The 18,706-nt window shown below is 43.4% G+C and overlaps 1 protein-coding gene across 2 annotated transcripts in view; it reads right to left on the bottom strand.

Moving 5' to 3' along the window:
- Positions 1–18,706, bottom strand: part of SETBP1 (SET binding protein 1) — a 381,560-nt gene that overhangs the window by 189,321 nt on the left and 173,533 nt on the right. For both annotated transcript variants that reach the window (XM_068993998.1, XM_068993999.1), the window contains exon 2: positions 7,925–7,978. In XM_068993998.1, the coding sequence (XP_068850099.1) occupies positions 7,925–7,978 (54 nt within the window). The remainder of the gene's footprint in view (positions 1–7,924; positions 7,979–18,706) is intronic.

Raw genomic sequence — 18,706 nt, 5'->3', positions numbered from 1 at the left:
CAGAAGTAGATGTTTCTCTGGAACTCTCTTGCTTTTTCAGTGATCCAACGGATGTTGGCAATTTGATCTCTGTAAGCTCATATCTTTTTCTCAAGGCCTTTCTTCAAGCTTGCCCTCTGCCTCTTGCCATGAATCTTCACTCTTTGATTCAGTATGATTCAGAGCATGGACTGCAGACTGGTGCTGGCCTGTCAAGTGTATTTTACCACCTGAATAGCTGGTGGTGGGCACAGGGGTAGCCTTTTCAGAATACCTGCTTAGCCATATATCCTCTGCCTGGACACCAGTTTCCTCCTCAGTGAAAGTGGAAGTGTAAGCCATATGATAACAGGCTGTTGTGGGCTTAGACACCAGGGGCAAGTGAAGCACATTACACATTCCTAACACAAGGTAGAAGCCATTTGAATATGGGGCCCTTTACTTTCTCTCCTCTTTAAGACTTTCTCCAAGAGTCAGTCTTTATCTAGAAAATGAGGAGGCTAATTTAGATTCTGGGGAGCTTCTGAAAAGACGTGGTGCTTTTGGACTCCACCCAGATTACACCCAGATTAACTCAATGGGGTTGGACCTGGGCTTTGGTAGTTTCTATAAGCTCCCTCAATAATCCCATCTGTGGTCAAAGTTGAGAACCACTACTCTAGGTGTTCCGTCTTGACTTTTCAATTCTGAAATGGAAGGAGGAGTATGTAAGCACTGGTAGAAGGACTTCCTTATACCCTGTTTTGCTTCAGTTTGGTTCTTCCCAAAATGGCAAAGTAGATGCGATGTGGTGTATTCAAAACAAGCCGACGCTTTTCCTCACTGTTGTGAGTCTTAGGTGGGAGACTCCGCTGTGCTCTGGCTCACTGCGGTTTCCTCTGAAGAAAGGACAACAACTGCCATAACTCTCCATCTGGGAACTGGGGAAGGGAAGGGATGAGAACAGCAGAAATGCTTTGCCAAGACGAAAGGATTCAAAATGCTCCACAAAAATTGCCTGTCTTACTCTGAGATAGATGAATTATTTTTCCTTGAATAGGCTGAGATAAAAAGAACTCAATATGGTATACAAAAGTGAAGCTGTGGCTGCTTGTCCTGATTTTATCAGTGATCAGTTTGGGTTTGAATTATCTTAACAATCGTGACACGCTCTAACTCAAGGTTTCATAGCGTAAGAGATGAAGAATACAGGTGTGGGTGCCGGATCACCTGGGTTCAAATTCTATTTCTGCCACTTATGGGCTTTGTGACCTTAGCAATTCTGCAATTACTTTTGAAATGAAAATAATAGTATTACTGATTTCACAAAGGTTTATAAGGATTAAGTGATGAATAAATGTAAAGTTCAAAGAACACTTTCTGGCATACAGTTCACTTTTAGTAAGTCTTTGGCATATGTACACTCAGCCAAAGGCCATGTGGACATGTAGCAACATCAGCTCCTGCTGAGTCCAACAGCGGCTGGGTACTCTGGAAAATCCCGAGCTTCCTTTTCCATCTTTACGACTGTTGACTCTCAGCCTGTTGGCAGCCGGTGTCCATGGGAACAGAGTCTGACAAGGGTGATTCTGTTCTGAAGGACACTATGCACGCTTGAAGAACAAGCAACCTGGGAACTCAGGGATTTCACATTCAAAAGAAAGGAGCCATCAGAAGCCTCTGACTTTCTAACCTGCCTGCTGCTTTTCAGTGTAGGGGCAGCCACTTGAAATACCCAAAACACAGACCATCACTGAGTCATAGGTTACTGTCATTGCCCCTTCCCTCCATCACCATGCCTCTACTGGTGGGACATGTGCACAGCTCGAATTTCCTTCTGTTCAGAAACTCCATGGTCACACCTTCCTAAAAACTAGCCTCTCCTCACAAAATGTTTGGAGTCCTTGCATTGAAAAATTCTGGGTTAGGACTCATGGAGCCCAGGATATTTTGCAGACGGTTATGTCTCCTGATGTCTTTAAGTAGAACTGATTGTGGGGCCTGAGGAAAATGGAGTAAGGGTTTGTTTAGGGATGACAAAGTCCTCCTCCTTTGAACACTGGGGGATAATCACACTTAATCCAGGAACGAACACTGTAACTTCTTAAACTGTACCTCCTTTGGGTTTACAGTCCCCTTATTTGTCCAGTCAGCCAAGTAGCTACCAGGCCCATTGATTCTGCCCCTATACTCTAGCTGGCATTTCTTCCCTCAGGAACATGTCCCACTGACCCCAGCCCAGCTTCATTCCCTACTACATCTCATATGGACCAACAGCCCAGGCGTATTACTGGCTCAATCCCCTCTTCATTTCATTACATCTACTAACTATGGTACAACCTTCTTGCATCACAGTTGTGGTTCTTCCCCATACTCAAGCCTTCAGTGGCTCTGCTGTTCTCAGACAGATGTCAAAATCTAAAATGTGGATTCTGATTCAAACAAATCAACTGTAAAATCCATGTTAAGATAATCAGAGAAATCCGAACATGAACTGGGATTAGAAAATACTATGGAATTATTATTACTTTTATAGGTAACAATAACATAATACTTTTATATTATATTAAAATAATGTTTTATAGGTAATAATAACATAAACCAATAACATAATAGCATTATGATAATATATTTTAAAGGCCTTATTTGTTAGAAAAGCTTAGTAAATTATTTATGAGTAAAATAACATGATGACTGGGATTTTTAAAAACTACTTTCCCCAGATTTAAAATTAAAAATACATATGTATCTGGGAGTATAGCTGAAATAAGACTGGCAAGTGGTAATGATTACAGAAGCTGGCCCAGGGGTGTGTGGGGAACTGATCACATCGACTCGGCAAAACTGACTGTCAAAGACTTTGCAAACAGGTTATTAAACCATTGACAGCTCAAAATTGTTCACTGGGGAGATATTTACACCACAGAAATCAGCCCATGCTCCAAATCAAGGCTTTTGTAACAACATATTATTAAAGTTGAATAATAGATAATAAACATTAGATAATTAATGGAGGATCATTAAACTAGTGTGCCTATTTTTCTGGACTTTGGAGACCTTGTGCAATTTGGTCCCAACCTAATTTGCAGCTATATCCTCACCATATTCCATCTAAACCAGAGCAGTTAAAGCACTCTGTCTCCAGAACACACCCAAGAATCTCCACCCTTGGTTTGGTCTTCATCCAGGCTTCCCCTGCCCTGGAGTAAGTTCACTGCCTCACTTCCTTCTCACCTATCTTGGCCCATGTATTTAGAAGACTTTTTTGCTTGCTCACATAGATACAATTTCTCCTTCCTCTGAATTCTTAAATAATTTAACCTAAGGAGAAGGGGACGACAGAGGATGAGATGGTTGGATGGCTTCACCGACGTGATAGACATGAGTTTGAGTAGGCTCCAGGAGTTGGTGATGGACAGGGAAGCCTGGCGTGCTGCAGTCCACGGGGTCGCAAAGAGTCAGATATGACTGAGCGACTGAACTGAACTGAAACTTCTTTGCCTGGGGGAGGGCATGGCAACCCATTCCAGTATTCTTGCCTGGAGAATCCCCACGGACAGAGGAAACTGGTGGCTTACAGTTCATGTGGTTGAAAAGAGTTGGACACAACTGAGCAATTAAGCACACACTTCTCTAACGAAAGGAAAAGTTGAATTTGCTATATGTGGCAGCCACCATGCTAGGTTACTTTTACAATATTGTCTCATTTGATCCTCACAACAGTCTGTGGGATAAGCAGCACAGCTTTTTTGCTCGATAAGGAAAATGAGGATTAAAGCCATTAGGCAACTTCACAAAGCTAATAGTGGTAGAATATTCCAGAACTGCCAAATTCTGGGGAAGAGTCTGTTCAGCACGTAGCTCTACGTAAAGATCTCCATGGGCATCTTTGAATGAAATGGCAGCTCAGTAACTGAAAGTCCTGTTTTCTCTGAACTGAAAAATGTTTTCCGTGTGTTCGGAGTGACTCTTCTTACCTGTCACTGCAAATGTCCCCTTGGCCATAACAGCAATAGCCATTTTAGAAATTTCTTTAAAATAGCTACCCTTATATAACAGCTATTACACTTGCCTCCCAAAATCCTGTCATTGAGGCATACTTGAAGTAAAATCCAATTTTTCCTATAAGAAGCCTCCTCTCTCCTCTGAGACAGTGGGGCGTTTATGAAGCAGGTGAGAACCAAGTCCTTTAGTGTGTGCTCTCTTTTGGGGGGATGGATCTTCTCAAGGTTGCTTTCCAGGACGGCAGATGGACAGATGACACTTGAATCTGAGCTTGGGCCCCATGCTATGGTTGTTTCTTCCTAACATCCCCCACCAGGGCCCTTGTAAGCATGTGCTTAAATGCCCATGGGCATATACACGGACACTTCACTATGAAATTTAAACAACTGCCAGATGCCTGTAGGAAAGACAAAGAACTAACTGCAAAGAAGCTGTGGCTGCTATTTGTATCCTAGATGAGAGCAGAGGATCTCGCATTTGCCTTGGATTGCTCCTGGAGAGCTCAGCCTGCAAAAGGAACGGAATGTCTGGCAAGAGGGGCGTGGTGAATGAATGATGGTACTAGCAAGAAGACAAAAATAGCTAGCTGCTAGAAGATTTTTCCAGTGACATGAAAAGCATGCAAACAAACAAAAAAGAAGGTTAAAAAGGCATATAAAATATGAATGTCAATTTTTAAAAAAATCCCATAGATGTGTACATTTTGCACAATAATTAGGGTAAGACTATACCCCAAAAGGTCATTATAAGTGTTTCTGGGGTGGAAAGAGATTTTCAAAATTTTCCAGCTATTTTCCAAATTTCTTCTTTTTAGTTAATTTTTACAGTTAGCATCCATCACCACACAGAATTACAAATTTCTTCTTGTGATGAGAACTTTCAAGACTCACTCTTTTAATACCTTTCAAATATAACTAAAGTCACCGTGAAGTATATTACATTCCCCAGGACTTATTTATTTTATAACTAGAAGACTGTACTTTTTTTTACCACTTTCACATATTCTAAAATTTTTACAGTGGACAACTTATAGCTCTTAACTCAGAGGAAAAAAAAGAGTAAAAATAAAATGAAGAAGTCACATGACTGTGGGGCTTCTACTAAGCTTCTGCTGCTTTTAATCCTTTCAAGAATGGAGAGAGATGGTCTGGGAAAGGTAGATGAGGGTCCTCATTCCTAGTCATCCAAGGATAAGAGAGGGGGCTCAAATATGTTCATTCCTTCAAAGGCGGGAAGAACAAGGTGTTGGAAAATGAAAGATGTGTTTGCAGGGGACCAAATATTAAGAGAAGAGTCTGGGTGACATAGGTGTGAATTTCAGGAGGCTTTCCATCTGTGTTTTTTCAACCTACTGAGACCAGTAACCTCCGGTGAGGCAGTTCTTCCTGCTCACCCAGAACAGAAGCCAAGCTCACCGACCCAGGAAGAACTCTCAACCCTAGTGCACAGGCTGTAAAATCTCAGCATCAGGCTCTACCTTCAAAGTAATGTGTTTATTTCCAGGAATGAACATGGTGCCTTTACAAACCAATAATCACAGGGAGAAAGGCTGGCAGTGACTTCCTGACCCACCTCTTCTTTATCTGGATGCAGAAAAGAAGGAGAGAGACAGGAGACAGGAGAGGTTAGACTCATACACTCACTGCTCTCCACACCTTCAAACCAGAGGGGCAGCAAGGATGAGGGAGAAAATCATGACTGTTTTCCCTAAGAGGCTGCAGCAGGAAATGTTTCAGGGAAGGAAAAAAAAGACAAAAACTTTTCCATGCAAGTGGTGACTGTGGATCACGTGAAAGCCAACAGGCCCACTGACAATGAGCCCAGGGAGGGGTCCTCAGTGAATTGCCTCCTGAAAGTCAGTGACAGTTCCTGGGAAGGAACACACCCATGAATGACTGGACATCAGGATGCCTGGGGCTCAGTTTCACCTGAAACCCAGAGAGAAGGGAAAACAATAACAAAAGCCAATGCACTGGTGCACAGCCCCAAACGTGTGGGCAACGTTCTGTTTCTCTCTGGAAAAGCACCCAAGAGGGTGATGTTGATTCGAGACACATCCGGGCCTTTCTGATTTAGGAACAACACTGAAGAACTGACTTTGATCTGGGCACTACACTCTGTCCACAAGATTCCCCGGGCCTCCTGGCCTCAGGAACATGCATCCTGAGGAGTGAAAAATACACATTTATATTCCAGCCGCGGGGGAATGACACACAAATGGAATAATGTGGAAAGGTCAGATGGAACGAAGGGAGTGAGCCGTCTGCACCAACCACCGCAGTGTAATCGGCAGGGAGCAGGGGAGCTGCTTTTCTAGGATCATGGCCTCAAGTGTGATGGGCAGACCCCCAATATATCTAACAACAGTTCATTTTAAATCAAATATCTTTAGAACTGTGGACTCAACAAACAGAGAGAGAATCTGATCAACTCAGAAATAATGCCAAAACCACACACACACCCATACACACACACACACCTTCCATAAAGTCAGTCTCCACTATGTATCCGTTTCAAGCCACAAAACAACATAGTACAAAGCCTCTTCCCACCCCCCACCCCCCTTTATTTTTATAAATTCCAGATAAAAATAAATCTTTGGCCGGGATGCCACTGTGTGTGAGTGTAGGTGTGGAGGTGGGTGGGACATGGATCAATTTTCTTTTATTTTTGTTTTACATTCTCTGAGCTCACCTGAAAGCTTGTGTACATTATGTGAATAACTACTTGAATAAATTATCATTTTTCAATATTGTCAAAAGGCTTCCTGACTATTTTTAAAACCTCACTGCGTCCTGACAGAAGGATTAACAAGCTGTGATCAAAACACCCCAAACTGTACATGGGTTTATCTTTGACTCTCACCAGCGGGGCCGTGGATTTTGTTCACTGTCTCCCCCAAGCCTCTTACTCTCCTTCCGATCTGGCCCCCAGTGCTCTCAGTGGTCTTGGGGCCTCAGTTTCCTCCGGCAGTGAAAGGGGACCCACAGGATACGCTCCACACGGGGGAAGTGTAGTAAGGGTACAGTGAGCTCTTGGCTATAAAACATGTTTAAAGAAGAAAACATCCTCAAGTTTATGGAATTCTTGTATTAACAATTACTTGCTCTGCCTCTGGGAGTCCCTGCAGAGGTGCGGCAGGTGGGGTCTTGGGCAGCACTGAGTTGGGGAGTGACAGGAAGTTTCCCGCTCAAGGGGGAACAGAGGCAGGGGTGACAGAGCTCATTTCTGCTCTTGGATTTACCCGTCTTTGCATACACATTCTATCTACACTGAGATCCATGCGGAACACAAGGACTATGTTTGTTGGGTATGCATTTGTGTGTGTGTGTGTGTGTGTGTGTATGTGGTTATGCCTTTGTGTGGAGACAGTAAGCTTCCTTCCAAAGACAGGCAAGGTGATTTTCCACCTTCAAAGCTGCCAGGGAGGTCCCAAGAGAGACTTTGCCTGTGCCTCCTGTTGCTTGCTCATAGTGACCTCCAAAAAGCATTCTGGCCAGAGATAATAATGGCCCATTTTCTAACCAAGATCAGCAAAACTCAACCATCTGCCTCTGCAGAGTCTGAGATTAACCTGGCCCCCAGACTGTGGCTACAAGGTATTTGCTCACAAAGATTCCACAAATGGGAGTACCCTGTACCAAAGAGGAGAAATGCAGGAGAAAATCCCACCTTCTACATTCTTGGTTTAACCCTTTCCTATGCTGAGTCACCCACCACCACACATTCCAAGCAGCTTGGTCTACTCTCTTTCGCACTATAAAATATTAAGGAAGCAGAAAGAGGTGGTTTTGTTTGTGATGAGTTGAGAGGAGCCAGTGGGAGATGACAAGCTACCAAGTCACTGTCAAGGCCGGTTCCCTGAGTCAGAGACGCTGGAAATCCAAGGTGGGGGCTTGTGCCCTGGTGCCAACTTTGTTTCCTCACAACCAAAATTCATAAAAGGATCAGTGGAACTTACTTGTGGCTGAAATCCTTTGAGGTCGCTGGCTGCAAGGTCACTGGCTGTGAGGAGCTGGAAAAGAACAAAGAAGTCTTCCTTAGTGATACCTCTCAACAGTTTGCATACAGCGTCCCCAGGACAACTGATCAGCAATGGATAAGACAGAGCCCAGAGCCAGGGCTAAGTAGCAGAATCACAACAGGCAAATGCAGGCTAGCAGCCCGGAAGTAATGGCCTTTTCACCTTGTGTCTACTCTATTTCTGACTCTCTGCTGCCTTCGCCTATCTTCTTTCTAGGTGCGATCAATCCTTCAGTCTTAAGTTAGGCAGCATGAACTATGAATGGATTCCAACAGACCCACAGAGTCCCTGAGATTGTAAGTACAAATTACATGTGAGTCCACACACTTCTTTAGGGGGAGAGTCCCTGACTTCCTTCCTACTATCAAATTATTCTGTGACACCACAAGTAAAAGAGACAGTTAAAGGCCCATGTCCTCCGGGAGGGCTGTTGCTTCTTCCTCCTCTCTTTTAAAAATCAGACCAGTGAAAATGACCCTATCCTCTCCCCAGCTGCACGCAACTCAGTTTCCCTTTACTGTATGTTGCCTTTCATTTTATATACTTTTGAAATACTCAGAGTTTATGGGTCTGACTATCATGCACAATGTTGATGGATAAGTCAGGCTGTGTATGTTCTGTATCTCTGTGTTCAATTCATATTAAAGGGTAAAGTTAAGGTTTTAATATGTTTGCATGCTATCCAGAAGACACTCAGTGAAGTCCTAAGATAAATTAATAAAAAACTCACATTCTTAATTGTTGCTCAAAAATGCTGGGAAAGCAGGATAAAGAGAAAAGAGGCAGATGCTTATTTTGATTCAAGGAGTGTGACTGCTTGCTAGCTTTGTTAGGCCTGGAGAGCGTTTGTGAAAAATAAGAAAGATTTCATGTTTGCTGTAACAATATTTTGTTTGGTTCAAGAAAGAGAGGAAGTCATGCTGGGCTGCAGTGCCTCCAGCCTTAGAAAAGCTCAACTGGGCTCTTTAGCTCAGAAAAGTTCAACTGAGCTCATTGCTCTTTAGGCAATGACTTTGCCTAAAATGATGCACAAAGTGGTGTAAACTCTGGGATACAGTAGGAAGGAGGTGGAGATTGCAAAAGCTGTACCTCTCTCCCCACACCCAGGCCTGCAGGTAGCTTCCCGCTGAGCCAACCCCCACAACCCCGCCCCAACCCCGCCACACCCCCAACCCCAGGGACGTGGAATTTGCCTGGAAAGGTGGCACCATCCTGAGAGAGAGGCAGCTCAGCCCCTGTGCCTGCAAACACAACCAACAACAAGCCACGAGGGCACCTCATGAGACACTGGGGCCGGAACATAATTATAAGGCGTCTCTGCCTGCAAGGAACATACAATTTGGTCCAAGGGTAAGACACACATATGTCAGTTTGAGTAGACTGTTAGTATCAAACTGTGAACAACGTAAGGCAAGAAATGTCAGGGTGGGGTTACTAAAATAAGAGTTTGAACTGAGCCTTGAAAATGGCAAGGCGGCAGTGCGCGGAGCTCCTTCAGGTGGGCAGTGGGAAGAAGACACGGCAAAGGGGTTCAGCAACCCCAGCAGGCGGCTCACTTTGCATTATCTGCTGCTAGCCATGGTGTACTTTAAGGAAGAAGGGTGGGAATCAGCATCATTGTTGCTGCTTTACAGAATTTTTTTTAATCTTCGAAACTCCTTCATGAGATAGAAAGTATCTCCACTTTATGGATGGGAAAATCGAGACTCTGGGAGGTTAAACAGCCTTTTTTAGGTCACACAGGTATGGCAGGAACTCTTCTACTGCCTTTTTATGAGGTTTACGAGACAACAGAAGTGAGAGCAAAGCGTCTAGTTCTTCCTAGTTCTGAGACACTGCAACAGAAAATAAACCACAGGGGTGCTCATAGCATCTTAGCATTTGCACTATTTTGTCAAATCAGAGGCTTGGGATTGAGTAATGACCATATCCAGATTGAATGGAAATAGAGATGCGGCATTTTGGGTTATTATTCCTTATGGCCCAAGCTCAACAAGTTAGGATCTATCCCATCCTCTCTGGAAAACTTATATCCTTTTCCCTTCTCTTAGAAAAGCAAAAGATGCATGAAATTTAGTTCTTTTTTCTTTCTTGGCTGTGCCACACAGCATGTAGAATCTTAGTTCCTTGACCAGGCATCAAACCTGCGCCCTTTGTGGTGGAAGCAGAGTCCTAATCACTGGACCACCGGGGAATTCCTACAACTTAGTTCTTAATTATTTGAAGTTTTATCTTGTGCTGTTGTGTGTGTGTGTGTGTGTGTGTGTGTATTTAAATTTTCCTTTTTTAGCCTAAACAAGTCCATGCACAACAAGACAATGGTTTATATCCCACACAACTATTGCATTTCTCAAGAAAAGTCTTGACATACAATTAGTCATCGAATGCCTGTTGGTCAAATAACTTAAAAGTAGGGAATACTGTCAAACTAGAGGTGAGGACTAGAATGACTAAACTGCTGAGATGTGTGAGAGATGGCCTATGACATCCTTCAAGCTGACAAGAGGAAATGACACCTAGAATGCATAGCACCTAGAGCACTTCCTGTATGAAGTAAGCATTCAAATATCTGGATGAATTAATCAGCTCCAACATGGGAACACGTCCTTCTATGTCCATGATAGATTTTAGTAGAGAATAACAGCTTATGCTTCAGTGCATGAGTCTCAAGGTTAAACTGAAGAAAGAACAGTAAGGGCAAAATATAAACCACACCCCTTGAACACACCCCTTTCTAGAGCTGATTGTTTCATAGCTGATTCCACATTCTGCTCCCAGGAAAGGAGAAAGAACTGACCCTCAGGCACTAAAGTGTGGAGCTCAGGTACAGATTAGAAATACACAACGGGAAGTCCTCCCATATTTCAGAACTGAAGACCACCTAGATCTGGACCCCCAAAAAAGACTTCCGGTCTTGTCAGGACTTGAAAGAGATAGCCAAAGGTCCCTGGATGGATGAGGAAATCACTGAGTCTCCCAGGAAGCTCAGGAGCCACCTCTGCTGGGCAACTAGAGGAGCGGAGGTGGTACAGACAGAAGATCCCCACTCTGTCCATGTCTCCCTCCTTTCAATCAGCACAGCTCAGCTTTTCTCTTTTTCATGTACATAGTTTCATTTGAGAACAAATATTCTGCCACTAAAACAAATTTGAAACCACCAGACTAAGTCCTTGTTTTGCACAAAGTTGAGAAGTGGCTTCTTCAAGTCCCACTGCTAAACTAACAACAAGCCTGTGTGGGTTCACGACCCCTGGCCCCTCTGCAGAAACATCCACGAGTGACTGTCTTGGTCTGGTCCAACCCTCATACCCAGGCATGACTGGCTGCTGGCCTCTATCCTGAAGGTACGGAAGATGGGCTCAGGGGTGGAGGCATGGCCAAGAAGAGATGACAATGTCCTTCCATAAGGAGTGTCCTCAAAAGCACTGATACAGACCATCCAAACTGTCCCCCACAACCAGATCCCATCCTCATCCCGTCCCACAGGACACCAATTCACTTCTCTCGGAGCATCCTAGCTGTGTGGGGAGAGATTCAGGACAGGGGAGGCAGAGAGGGAGGAAAATTCAATCCTCCCTAGCTCTGGGGACTTCAATCAGGCTGGCAGTAATGAAAAGGATCCTGCCTTTTCCCAGGATGGCTGAATGTCTGCACTGCTCCCAGCAAGAGAGCTGGGCGGGTGTGGGGGAGAAGGGTAGACGGAATTACATTTAAAAGGCAAAGGAAGGAGAAAATTCTTTCATCTCCCTGGTGGAGCTGGGCAGTGATCCTGGGGCCCTGTCTCAGACCGTTCTCATTCCTGACACGTCTCCCTGCTCTCTGCAACAGTCCACATTCAGAACATTGGGACGATGACCCTGCTTTCCATTTTGGAGGAGCTGCACTTTCTCTCTTGGCGCAAGCTCAATTTTTTTTCTGGGTTTCTCTAAGCCCAAAGGGCAGGCTGGGGAGCAGGGGGCTTAGAGGAAGATGAAGGCAGCTGTGGGGCCCTCGAGTGAGAGAAACAGCTTTCGTTTCACAAGCATTCCTCTCACACCCAGTTCACTGGATGGGATCCCTTTGCTTCCGGCACCAGAAGTCACCCCCAGCACAGCTGCAGCCAGCATCACCCTGGGACCTCCATGGGCCTCAGACTGCCTCTCAAACAGCTTCCTTTTCACCTGCTAAACTCTACAGCTTCCAGAGCTTCCTTCAAAGGAGGGGAGGAGGCTGCTCCACTTCCCTCTGTGACCTCCAGCCCCAGGAACATCACTTCCCCTCATCAAAAGGACACATCATATCTGGGTAGGGTGGAGCCTAGTATGTCTCCACCAGTCCCTCCTCTGGCTGACCCAGGACACAGGCATCTGGAAAGGGGATTCCTGATACAACACAGGTTGGGGCTCACACTGAACATGTGGCTGAAAGGATCTCAGCCTTGTAGACACGCAGCTGGACACAATGAAGCCTGGCTGTGCTAGGGATGCTCTGGGTCCAATATTTCCTCTTTCCCAATATTCGCTTGATGTGGGCCAGAAAAGCAGATGACAACATGTGAGATGGACGGGTGGAAGGATGGATGGGTGGGTGGTAGATCCGGAGGTAAGCAGGTACACAGATAAAGGAACAAAGCAAAGACTGCTTTGGGAGAACAAATGGCCCTATTTCAAATTTCCCTTTTCATTAAGTATGCTTTTTATCTCATCTGTCCTCTTTTCAATCTGTTCTCCTTTCCCTTTCCTATATTTTTGTAGGAAATGGATGTTTTTTCCCTCTTTATGTTGTGAAGTTTTCACTTGCTTCTTACTTTGGCTACAGGATAGACCATGAACTGCATCTCACCCCAATTTCTCAAACCACGGAACAGTCGGGGATAGCCTGTGTGGAAGGCAGTGTTCCAGGAAGCAACACACACACCCAATTATGTGTGCGATTGGAGTTGTCAGGAATCAACTAGAAACTAAGGCCCAGAAAGAGTGGCTTACCCAGTGGACAAATCAGAAACAACAAAGCCAACCATATGTATGCAATGCAAAGAAATCTTTAGATGATCTAACAGCCGGGGCTGGGAGACTCAAAAGGGGGGGGGAAGAGCAGCAAAGTAAGTCAGGGGTTAAGACAGAGTAAAGGAAAGAACGCTAAGGGAGAGAGCTTGGTTTCTACCAAGCAAAAGGCTCTGGAACCAACCGTGAGTAAGCCTGTAACAGAGTTCCAGGAACACAGAAGGAAGTGTGGCCACTGAATTAAGAGAGGTAAAATGGAACCACCTGGTTGCTATTCCTCACAGGATGATAGCTGGGACACTGTTGCACAAAAGTTTAGACTCAGAGGGTGAAAACTCACGTCCTGGCCCTGGGCCTGCCTCCACTCACTATGGGATCTGTTTTGGGGTCACTTCACCTATTCAGGTCTCATTTTACCGTGTATAATATGAATTCCACGTTCCTTCGGCCCCACAGTTTCAGTACCCCAGTCTCTCTAATCTCAGGGATAAAAGAGGTGTAAGAGACTTTATCTAGTCTCCTCTCTCTCTTTTTTTCCAGGAATTCTCCCCAACAAAACACTTCTAAGAGGCTGTCTACACTCTCTGGAAGGACAGACAGGAGGGCAAAGAGATAGTCCTGTGCTGTGTCTCTATTACTGGTGTGCAAATAGGAATTTAGACAGATGGTCACTCAAGCTGCTACACGGGGTCACCATCCCAGTGAGGCTGCGGTCACATCCACATCCAAACCAAAGGTAAGCAACCTGACAGTTCGGAAAGCATTCATCCTAACTGCCAAAGCATGTAGGGTGGGTGATGCAGGGGCCGGGCAGCCAGCTTCTTCACAGCCTAAGTTACACACTTGAAGTGGCCATCCTAGCTGGGCTGAGTGTCCTTTTGCTAAATCCCTTCAGCTAAATCCCTTCAGCCTCTAGGAATTTTAAAGGTTAAACCTGAAACCACTGATACCTCCAGTCTTAATTTCAGGCTCTGTTCCAAAGAGCAACGAGGATGACTAATAATAACTGAATATAACCCCAAGCAAGTCTGGTCTTGATGGCTTATAGTTTTCTTTTATTATTTTTTAAATAATGGGATTCTAATATTTATAGGTGAGATCTGTAACAGATTCCCCTAGACATGCAGCCAAAAGAGCTCTTACATTGCTTTTAAAGATTCTACCTGTGATCCTGTACATAGAACCTATGCTCTTAGAATGGTGTGCATATCTCATTGCTGTCCAAGTCACAGTTATAATATTTCAACTTCTGGGTGAGCATGTATTTAATCCTTCTTGCAGATTAGAGCCACAAGTACCAAGCCTAACAACAGAAGAGGCGTCTGAATGCGCTAATCTGGAACTCACTGAAACAAAAAGTCTTATTTCGTGTAATTTGAACCTGGTGAACCTACAGAAGCTCATCTTGCCCTTTTTGAACTTCCAAGTAAAATTCTTTTTAAATGCCTTGTTCTGCTGACCAAGGAAAGTGGATTTCATGGATGAAGGGCATCTTTTGTGGAGTTGGGTGGGAAGTTTACAGAGGTAAACCTGGTATAAACTAATGACATGAATGTTTATTCTCATTTATTATGCATTTTGGTAAAAAGTAGCTCAAGAGGATTAAGTCATTTCTGGGGTTCCACCATTTGCAGGTGGTAGGGAGGCATGGAAACCTGGTTTGGTGAACGCATGTTCCCTTCCACTACATCATAATACTTCATGATGCCCCCCACTACTTTTGTAGTGTCTATTAATAGAAGGTCTATCAGGTCCTCTATGATGCCCCTGATATTTCAAAGTGAACCATGCAAAGGACACTTATAGAACAGTGGTTTCCAAATTGTGCCCTAAGGAGCTTTGGATTCTAAAGAAGGGATTGCAAAGTGGGTGAGAGAAGATGAGTTGGGGAGATCCAGGTGCCCATCCCACTTTAGCCAGAATGGCACACCTTTTACTGGCATTTTATATGGAATTTCCATTTAAGATCTAGTTGATTGGAAACTATAATAAGAAAATTTGAAATTGCATATCTTAAAAGACAAGGCCCCTACGTAGTGAACAAGCCACTCAATGCTAACAGAATATACCTGGAGTAAGAGAATTAACCAGCTTACCTCTTTAAAAATGCTCAGAGAGAAATCTCTTACTAGGAGTGGAATGGATGCATGACCAGGCCTCATTTTAAGAAATCAGCCTTTTAAATACTTGCCATGAGTTACTCATCAGGAAAATGCTTTCTCTTCTTTTCTTTCCACTTTGTGCAGGCAGCGATGTCTATTTTTCTTTTCATCTCAAGTTCAGCAGACTACATACTTAAGAAAGCATGACTAGGGACTTCTCTGGTGGTCCAGTGGTAAAGACTCCATGCTCCCAAGGCACAGGACCCAGGTTCAATCCCCGGTCAGGGAAGTAGATTCCAAATGCCACAACTAAGAGTTTGCGCACAGCAACACATGTCACAACTAAAGATCCTGCATGCCCCAAATAAGACCTGGTGCAGTCAAATAAATAATAAATAAAATAAATTTTAAAAAGAAATCATAGCTAACATCAGAAAAGAAAGGAGCTAAGGACATGTTGCTTTCCAGGAGTATGATCTGGGCTGTTGGTTCTTTTCTTTGAACAAAATGCAAAATTCACATTGCATCAGAAGCATCCGTGGGCTATTCCCAAAGTCTGTAAATGCCAGGAAAGGAGGTTGCCCTCACTGAACATCCCAAGCAAAGCTGGATACTAGGGGAGAACCCAGTCCCATCTCTGCCTTCTCATCCGGTACCGCATTTCTGCTTCAAACTGACCAGATGATCTGCTCATTTGGCTCCAAGACTAGTATTAAAGTTTTCTAATGCATCTCCTTGGCAAATCCAAGGGAACTGATTTACACCCCTAGGCTCAGTCAGCAGCAGAGAATGGAAAAGTCAGAAGGTGCTTGCTTCAGAGAGCATCTGAGTGCTGGAGTCAAAAGCTTGGCTCCTCAGCTCAGTGCAGCCAATTTGGCTGAGACTCTGGGTCTCTCAGGCCAAGTCTAGAGCAATTAATCACAATTACAGGTGAATATCTAAAAGGGATAAAGTCCAGCTGGATCCAGTGAGAGCTGAGCCTTGTAGCTGAAGGTAGCCACAGATTTTGTAAGCCACAGGTAAAGTGGAAGAATCTCCTCCTTTGAAAGCCTACCCTGAACTCTAGGCAATTATGATTTTTTTAAAATTATTATTTTTTAGGATCTACTTTGGCCCTTTATTGTACCAGGTAGATGCTTTAACTTAATATTCCTCTTAATCTTCACATTATTAATGTAGGATAGTATTGCTTTTCACCAGTTCACAGTTGAATAAACTGAAGCTCAAATTGGTTAACTGATTTACCCAGAGTTATGAGAGCAAAAAGTAGCAGAACTGGAATTTGAACATAGCTCTGAGATCATGGCAAGTCCATTCCTCTGTCTAAGGCATCCATGACTCCCTCTGGAACCACTAAATGAAACGGTGCTTTCTCCCTCCCTAAGGTGTCAGGGTCTCATCCCCAGCCCAGGGACATTGGAACCACAGCCAGTCAGACCTCAGACGACCTATCATGCATGGAACAGCCAAACTTCTCACTTCCCATCAGCCTCACGCAGCCTCACAGTGCAGGTATCTAAGGTAACATCTTGATCTTCCCCTCACATTTCTCTGAATTCAAGTTGACTTTTCCCAAAGGAGCTTCGTTCCTGAGCCCTGCTGACCGAGGACTCACTAGGGTCTGCTCTGATACATCATGTGGCTATTCTCTCCCTAACCAAGTTCACCCCCTCTGCCTCCCTCCCTGCTTCCTTTCCTCCCTTCCTCCTTTTCTTTTTTCCTTCTAGCTAGTACAGTGTTTGGAGCTGGAATTGGCAACACACTCCAGTATTCTTGCCTGGAAATTCCACAGACAGAGGAACCTGGCGGGCTATAGTCTATGGGGTCACAAAGCGTTGGCCACAAATGAGCACATCTGCAATACAGTGTTTGCCGTATGGTACAGGTACAAAAATAGAAATATATTTCTATTAACATATAATATATTTCAATGTAACAGGATAGAAAGCACAGAGATAAACCCACACCTCTATGGTCACCTAATCTATGACAAAAGAGACAAAAATATACAACAGAGAAAAGACAGTCTCTTCAGTAAGTGGTGCTGGGAAAATTATATGTAACAGCTATATGTAAAAGAATGAAATGAAAACACTCTCTAACACCATACACAAAAATAAACTCAAAATGGATCAAAGACTTAAATGTAAGACCAGATATTATACAACTCTTAGAGAAAAACATAGGCAGAAAACTCTTTGACACAAATTGCAGCAAGATCTTTTTTGACCTACCTCCTAGAGTAATGAAAATAAAAACAAAAATAAACAAATGAGACTTAATTAAACTTAAGAGCTTTTGCACAACAAAGGAAACCATAAACAAAATGAAAAGACAACCCTCAGAATGGGAGAAAATATTTGCAAATGAAGCAACTGACAAGGGATTAATCTCCAAAATTTACAAATAACTCGTGCAACTCAATATCAAGAAAGCAAACAACCCAATCTAAAAATGAGTGAAAGACTTCAGTAGGCATTTCTCCAAAGAAGACATACAGTTGGCCAATAAACACATGAAAAGATGCTCAATATCACGAATAATTAGAGAAATGCAAATCAAAATTATAAGATATCACCTCACACTAGCAGAATGACCATCATCAAAAAATTCTACAAACAATAAATGCTGGAGAGGGTGTACAGAAAAGGGAACCCTCTTACAATGTTGGTGGGAATGTAAATTGATACAGCTACTATAGAAAACAGTATAGAGGTCCTTCACTAAAAATAGAACTACCTTACGACCTAGCAATCCCACTCCTGGGCATATACCCAGAGAAAACCATAATTCAAAAAGATACATGCACCCTGATACTCAGTGCATCACTGCTTACAAAAGCCAGCTCATGGAAGGAACCTAAATGTGTGTCAACAGAGGAACGGATGAAGAAAATGTGGTGCATATATACAATGGAGTATTACTTAGCCATCTAAAGGAGCAGACCTGTGCCATTTGCAGAGACGTGGATGGACCTAGAGACTGTCATGCAGAGGGAAGTAAGGCAGAAATAGAAAAACAAATATTGTAGAATACTGCTTATACATGGAAACTAGAAAAATGATACCGATGAACTTATCCACAAAGTAGAAATAAAGACACTGACATAGAGAACATATGTATCAATACCAAGGGACAGGGGGAAGGGGAAGTGGAATGAGTTGGGAGATTGGGATGGACATATATACCCTACCATGCCTAAAATAGATAACTAATGAGAACTTTCTGTATAACACAAGGAACTCTACTCAGTGCTGTCTGGGGACCTAAATGGGAAAGAAATCCAAAAAAGAGGAGTTATATGTACACATAGAGCTGGTTCACTTTGCTTCACAGAAGAAACTAACACAACATTATAAAGCAACTATATCCCAATAAAAACTGATAAATCAAAATTTAATATTCTTGAACTATAGAAATAAATAAAGGACAGCCTTTGTTTACCAAATACCTCTGCTTACAATTTTTCATTAGAAAGATTACTAAGTATTTTTAAGGATGTAAATCAGGTTATTTGCTTATTTATTTTAATTAACCAAGTGGAACTTGTTTGTTTGTTGATATTCCTTGCTAGTGGTTGAAATGAAAATGACTTTGAGACTCTATTTGAAAACTGTTTGCACAATTAACATGCA

This window comes from Capricornis sumatraensis, chromosome 21, assembly GCF_032405125.1.
Source record: "Capricornis sumatraensis isolate serow.1 chromosome 21, serow.2, whole genome shotgun sequence".
Taxonomy (NCBI): Eukaryota; Metazoa; Chordata; class Mammalia; order Artiodactyla; family Bovidae; genus Capricornis; species Capricornis sumatraensis.
Note: the sequence above shows the minus strand (reverse complement) of the source record. Positions and strands in the feature narration are given on the sequence as shown.